The sequence below is a fragment of the Eurytemora carolleeae genome, unplaced genomic scaffold, assembly GCF_000591075.1.
Source record: "Eurytemora carolleeae unplaced genomic scaffold, Eaff_2.0 scaffold355, whole genome shotgun sequence".
Lineage (NCBI taxonomy): Eukaryota > Metazoa > Arthropoda > Copepoda > Calanoida > Temoridae > Eurytemora > Eurytemora carolleeae.
This window is the reverse complement of record NW_019396357.1, coordinates 107,161-114,716: the sequence shown is the minus strand read 5'-3', so window position 1 is coordinate 114,716 and position 7,556 is coordinate 107,161. Positions and strand designations below refer to the sequence as shown.

General features: G+C 29.6%; 1 protein-coding gene across 1 annotated transcript in view; it reads left to right on the top strand.

Moving 5' to 3' along the window:
• The window catches only part of LOC111701631 (uncharacterized), a 66,168-nt gene that overhangs the window by 10,310 nt on the left and 48,302 nt on the right, over positions 1-7,556 (top strand). Inside the window, exon 3 of the mRNA XM_023473004.1 lies at positions 2,417-2,584. Within this exon, the coding sequence (XP_023328772.1) occupies positions 2,417-2,584 (168 nt within the window). The remainder of the gene's footprint in view (positions 1-2,416; positions 2,585-7,556) is intronic.

The window sequence follows — 7,556 nt, the reverse complement described above, 5'->3', positions numbered from 1 at the left end:
GGGGGTCTGAATCTAATATATTTAATGGGGTCTGAATCTAATATATTTAATGGGGTCTGAATCTAATATATTTAAGGGGGTCTGAATCTAATATATTTAAGGGGGTCTGAATCTAATATATTTAAGGGGGTTTGAATCTATTAATGGCCTGGAGAAAGCTTCCAGCCCCTACCCCTAAAAAAGGCTTACAAGAGTAGATGTATATTTAGAGAAAAATAGACCGCTAAATTTAATTGTTATATAGGTAGGGAAGCTTTAAAAAATGGGCAAAAAATTCTAAAATTATTTTATAAAATACAAATTTATTTTTTTGACAGATGATAAGACGTGACATTGAACATATATAAATAGATCTTTTGCATCAAAATAATGTAAAAATCAAGAAATTTTAAGCTTATAATGTCAAAACTGAGAGTGGTATAGCATAAATAACAGGGGGGCGGGAGAGGGGGTGCAAACGCCAAACCTCATCAACCTGTTTTTTTTTTTTTTTTGATAATTTTAACAAAGTTTCTATATCTGAAAAATTTCAGTCATATCAGAAAAATGCACTCTGTTTTCCAATCAAAACTGAAGAGGAACATTTTTATCTTTAATGTTTTACTGTATGAAGGATATGAAGGACGTTTTGTGTACAGATTATCATCAAATTCTCTTGCTTTGAGGGAGGGGTGGTTGCTCTCAGGGTTTTGGAATTGCTCCCAGAGTTTTGGAGTAAAATGTGAAAATTTATCCGACCTTTTATGAAAAGTCCTTTAAAAATGATACTTTAAAACAGAAAATTGAAAAAAGAACTCTGTTACCCCTATTTTACTGTCTCTGTTCAGATAAGTGAAGGGAAAAAAATCGCAAATTTTAGTCCAAGTAGCCTGTGCAGATCTTATAGTTTTGATTAGCCAAACTGACGAAATTTGTTTTAGCTTTTACATTAAATATTATTGGCAAATGTAAAAAAAAAACTCTTTTTTTAGCTAGATTTATGAATGCTTCATTTGAGCCGGTCTAATACATCGTTCTTAATAAGTTATCTTATTCTCAGAAAAAAATCCAATTATAAATGAGATTTTACTCAACAGTCATCAAAATAAAAATTGTTCTATGTCAAATTTAGAGCCTTCTATGTGGCGCGCACTAAAGCAAAAATCATCAAATTATTAAAATATCTGAGGAAAACAAATGTTTTTTTCTTAGTTTTCCTCAGATTTGTCAGTAATTCGATGACTTTTGCTACTGTAGGATGTATGTCTGTAAACTCCTGGAGAGGGATAAATATTTGATTAAGCTCAAAGGGACCAATTTTACATAATTTAAAGTAACCCGCCATTTAAAGAGTATATACAAATATTCCATTTCACAGTTAACAATTATCGTGTTTAAAAAGAGATCTATTCTGTAAGTGTCCTTCCTTATCGCTGCTGCAAAAAAACAGAGAATTATCCAATTTAGAATTGAATTACAGCGACTTTATTTTAGCACAAACCTAGGCCGATACTGAAATAACGTGGACAGTATTATTGAAAAATTTGCAAGTATCCTGGAAATGAAAGTTTTTTGATAATTAATTTTTATTTTTTATGTTTTTGTCAGATGTTTAATTGCGTTTCTTTGGAAAGTTGTTTCTTTTAATGGTTTAATTTGTTTTCCCATATATATATTCTTTTTTTTCTTTCTTATTTTCTTTCTTTCTTTCTTTCTTTCTTCTTTCTTTCTTTCTTTCTTTCTTTCTTTCTTTCTTTCTTTATTTCTTTCTTTCTTTCTTTCTTTCTTTCTTTCTTTTTTACTTTCTTTCTTTCTTTCTTTCTTTCTTTCTTTATTTTTTGGTTTTTCTTTTTTCTTTTTTTTTCATTGCATTTTCTGAGGTAACTGCATTTCCTGTTTATTTTGACGATTACCATTCTGTTTAATCCTGGTGCCTGTTTTATCTTTAAAGATGGAGAAATGAATTTTAATGGATAAAATCAAGATAAAACTTCTAAACATCAAACATCTAGTCTCTAACACTTACAAATAAGATTTAATAAGAATATCATTTTGAAATAAACACTTAAATTCGGGAGGCCCCACTAGAACCTTAGAAATGTATGCTCCAAAAGCAATTTAAATGACAAATTAGTTGTGACAAAGAATTCAACCTTCTCTGGATATCTACCATTGATGTAAAATAAATCAAATTGTATAATTAACAAACAATGTCTTAAGAGACTGTATTTTGATGTACCATTGATTACACTGATAACCATTAAAACCCTCTTATTTTGCCTGCTTGTCTGTATATTCAAGTCGTGAATATTTTCATAACATAATTTGTAATTTTGAAAATTAGAAAAGCAAAGCTTAATTTTGACATAAAAACACTATGTTTCTACTTATATTTTAGGCAATATATGTTTTTTTTTTCATATAAAATTATATTCAGGTAACATATGCTGACACTCACCCGATGTTCACTGCCCGTAGCTTCCCGCATTTCTTCCGCGTGGTTCCATCTGAAAACCAGTTTAACAATCCCCGGCTAGCCCTGCTCCGCCAGTTCAACTGGACACGTGTTGGTACCTTATATCAGAACGAAGCTCGTTATTCTTTGGTAAGTTTTAAAGTTTTTATTTTAGAAAATTATTATTTTTTTTACTGTCTGATTCTTTAAATGAATTTGTGTTTTGAGAATGCCGTTTTATTAGAAGATCAAAAGTTTTGTGTGGATTATTGTTAATCTTGAACGTTTGATCTAGAAATCCCATATGATTCTTTTGAATTTAAGGATCAAGATGGAGATTATTGCTTAATCTAAAGAATTCAACGCAAAAGTTCTATTTATATGTATTATCCTGTTTAAAAAACATATTTCATGGTTTTATACAAATTCTTAGAAATACTTGATAATTAACCTTAAATTAGAGTAAAAATAGCTTCCCTTACCTAATATTTCTCTCCGCCAAAAGAGATGCAAATATCCTGAATGTTTGATACTGATTGGAAAAGTTTTAATGGCTTTTAAAACCCTAACACGCCAATGTTGTGAGAACCCATACAGTCTGTATCAAACAAATACAAATCATATTATTCCACTTCAAGTATAATGTTTAGAGTTCCTTCACCTAAAATTTTAGAAGAAGGTTATTCTCTTATTCTATAATTCCTTGATATTGATAGCTGTGAGAACAGATCCCTTAACATTTTTATTTTTAAATAGTTTTTCTCTTTTAAAAAAGGCAGAAAGCAAAAACAGAATGTTTTATTCCACATATTCTGTGTTTAATATTACCATAATTGTCCACACTATATCCTGTCCATACTATACTGTCCACACTATCCTGTCCATACTATACTGTCCACACTATCCTGTCGGTACTATACTGTCCACACTATCCTGTTCACACTATCCTGTCCATACTATACTGTCCACACTATACTGTCCACACTATCCTGTTCACACTATCCTGTCCACACTATCCTGTCAATACTATACTGTCCACACTATCCTATCCATACTATACTGTCCACACTATCCTGTCCATACTATACTGTCCACACTATCCTGTCCATACTATACTGTCCACACTATCCTGTCCATACTATACGGTCCACACTATCCTGTCCACACTGGGGTGTCCACACTATCCTGTCTACAATATCCTGTCCACACTATCCTGTCTACAATATCCTGTCTACACTATCCTGTCTACAATATCCTGTCTACACTATCCTGTCTACACTATCATGTCCATCAGTTTAGATTAAGATTAGAAATATTTTGTACAATTACGAATGTAGCAAAAATTCTAGTTTTTTTGTCTCTTGAAAGTCAAAAGCAAGCACTTAAAGGAAAAGGGGGTATAGGCTTAAAACGTCGAAGTAGTTGGTCGCAGATGTCTCAGCACTCGATGCTTTGAATGATTACATCTAGCGGAAAAAAAGTTGTTTTATGTGCATTGAAATAAAACAAATATTATGAAATATCAACTATAATATACGAAATAATCGCTGACTTTAGGTTGTGATATCTGAATGATTTGTTTGAAATTAAATTGCTTATTTTACAATACGAGGCGTATATTGCAACTTTCTGAATTTGTAAGGACTCTACGTTCTTCGGTATGAGTAGTTTATTTTTTTATAATTTTCTCTTTACAGACGCAACAGATAGAAGTAAGATTAGTTGCAATAAAAAGCGATTAATTTTCGCCGTAAGCCTATACCCCCTTTCATTTTTCGTGAACACTCCCTTTAATGAATTTTATTCAATGGAATTTAATTAGAAAAGAAAGAAAAAAATATATCTGCTGCAAGCACAGTGTTTTCCTTTACAAAATTCAAAAGTTTTTGTAGTTTTTGTTTTTGAAATATTATTAGATTAAAGTTCGGAATTGTTTTTCTGCCTAATTTCACAAATAGGGTTTGGCAATCATCACTCAAAATCTAAGAATACTATTTAATTAGGATTAAATGAATTTAAAATTTAAAATTTCAAAGAGAAAATTTTCAAAAATCTTGAACCAAAACGTCTCCAAATATCTCCAAATACAGAGTAAAAATAATTAAAAGTAAAATAATAAATGAATGTATTTACAAAAATGATTCTTGCATGAACGCTCGCCACCTTTGGATCCCTGGGGGGGATGGGGGGATGGAGGGTGGGTGGGGGGGATTTAAATATCTTTGTAACACTTAGTTTTTTCAACAAAATCGATATATTCTATGTTTATTGTAACACCAAATTCTAACATATCCTCAGACCCCTCCACCCCCCCCCCTCTCTCGCTTAATGTAACAAACATTGTTTTCCAAACTGGTTCAAATTGAAGTTCCATGGTTTAGTGTTAATAGTTTGTCATTTGCATAATTGCTTCATTATGTGTTCAATTTGTACATTTACCAAATTATATTTTAGGGCGCTTATCCTCAGATTAAAAATTGTTACATCTTACGGCCGTCCTCTACTCATTCTCTATGTATTCTTAAATTATATCATTTTACAAAAAAAATTGATTTCTCTGTCTTAAAAGTAATGGAGTTTTGGTAGGTTAAATTATACTGAAGTATACACATTATATCATCATACACAACAACAACAACAACAAAATAAGAAAAATAATATTAATAATCATTTATTAAAAAATAAGCTGACCTTTTTGTTACAAATTTCTTATCATTTAATGACCGAGTTTGTTCACTACTACATTGAGGTGCCTTATTCTTCGGAAAAGCCGTATTTGCACAAGGTGGGAAGCACACACGGATTTCATCAAATAGATTATCAAGTTCAATAGGTGGCAAGAGAGAAATTAACCAATTATACACGACGTCATAAGTGTCAAATATAACAAGAAAAACGAAATTTTCTCACATTAGTTGACATGTTTTCAAGATTAAATAGAAAAGAGTAAAACCAAAAAATAAAGAATACAGTTAATTGCACTTATTTTACTGTAAGATAAGCACTTTATTCTAAAACTATTACTATTATTAACAATTTTGTCGGACACAAAAACTGAATTGATAATAGTGGTGTTAGAATACAACTGTACTGAGAGTGAACAAATTCTACGTTGCCATCTATTGTACTAGAATCATTGGATTTCATAAGTCTGGACAATTTACGAAGAATTGAGGCCCATTTTCTTTTTCTTTTTTTTCTCAGGGAATTTAAATCTGGATATCTCAGGGGGTGAACGGCATCCAGGCACGAAACAAGTTCTTCGTCTATCCCTAAATAAAAAAATACAATAATCAATGAAAACCAAAAAATCACGTAGTTCATAATAATGTAATGTTGGCTTAGTACTTGTCCATAATATATCTTTAAAGTAACCCCATTTTCATGGATTTTGTAGAAAAAAAATCTATCTTTTTTATCAAAACAAATATACAAGCAAATCAAACAGGTCCCATATTTGCAAAATTCAAATATAAAATACAACTTGTTCCATTAAACACTTTTCAGATCCAAAATTTTGGCTTAAAAAGAGACATAGCTGACTCAAAAAAAATGTACGAAAAATTGCCAATTGTGTTGGTTGTTTATGAACAAATGTAAATAATATGTAAAAAATCAAAATATGAAAAATCTGGGAAATCGATTTTTCGGCTCATACTTCATAATTAAAGAACTGATTAGTTAGAATAAATGAAATATTTTATAGAGCTTCATAATAATAATACCATGATTATGAAAATTTAATCAAAAGTGTTGCCTCAGTGCAAAATACCATTACTGAAAATTTTTGTTTGGGACACCCTGTAAATAATAAACATCTACATAGACGACTTTTCATTAGAAAATTACCTTTTCTTGTTGCCTGTATTTCCTCCGGATCTGGGGACTTCCCGAATATATCATTAAACATTTCTGAAATATGTTTTAACGTTATACTTTCCAATCTTTCCAATTACAATATTAAAGGGTTATGTACATTATCCGTTTCAGCCCCGTTATTTAGTCAATAGAACATCAATTGATAAAGTGTAAAAACAGAAAAAAAATAACGCCAAAAATATTTCACTAAAAAATAAAAGCACTTAGGTCTAAAAATATCACTTTTATTTATAGTTTTTCAAACACAGAATTTGAGTCGACACTGAAAGTGTACGCATTCTGTGTTGCCACCTATTGTACTTGACAACATATTTGATGTCGTTATTCAAGTCTCATCTTTGTTGAGGGTAACCCTCTCAGTTTAATGAGGTTAAAAATACTTAAAATAGAGCAAGGGTAAATAATTGTTCTGTAAAGAAAAGGCCTGGGAACTAAAACAGTGGTTTAGAAATCTGGAAATATTACTTTGCTTGTTTCTAAAATTTGTAACAAATACAAATACAAAAATATATTTGTTCTTTTCTTCAATATTTTTTTTCTATTCCATCCTAGAGACTTCTATTTCATTTTTGAAATTTTTTTGATATTCTTTTTAATAATTCTTCTATTCTTTTTTATCCATTTATTTTATATTTCTTTAATTCTGTTAGATATTGTGTCTATTACATTCTTTGTCATTATATTTAATATTCGTTTTTGCTTCTAAATATTCTTTATTGCTTCATTCTATTTTATATTCATTCTATTCTATATTCATTCTTTTCTATGCTCATTCTATTCTTCTAAAGTAATTCTTTTATATTTCTATTCATTTCTATAATCATTTTATTCTTTTCTATTAATTTTTATTCTATTCTATTTTCTTTCTATTCTTTTTCATTCTATTTCATTTTAATTCTATTCTAAATTCATTCTATTCTATATTTATTCTATTCTTCTAAAGTAATTTTATTATATTTTCATACATTACTTTTATTATATAATCATTTTATTCTTTTCTATTAATTTTATTCTATTCTATTTTATTTTATTTCTATTCTTCTATTCTTGCATCTATTTTCTCTTTAACTACATACAGGGTGAGTCAAAAAATATATATACAGGGTGAGTCAAAAAAAAGTGTGATTTACGGTGCCTGATGCAAAAGTGTACCTTTTTCTGTGCAACTCTTCTGTATGGTGTTTTTTCAATATTTTTTGAAAATTTGTATTTTTTTGGTACTCTTATGGTCCAAAATAAAATC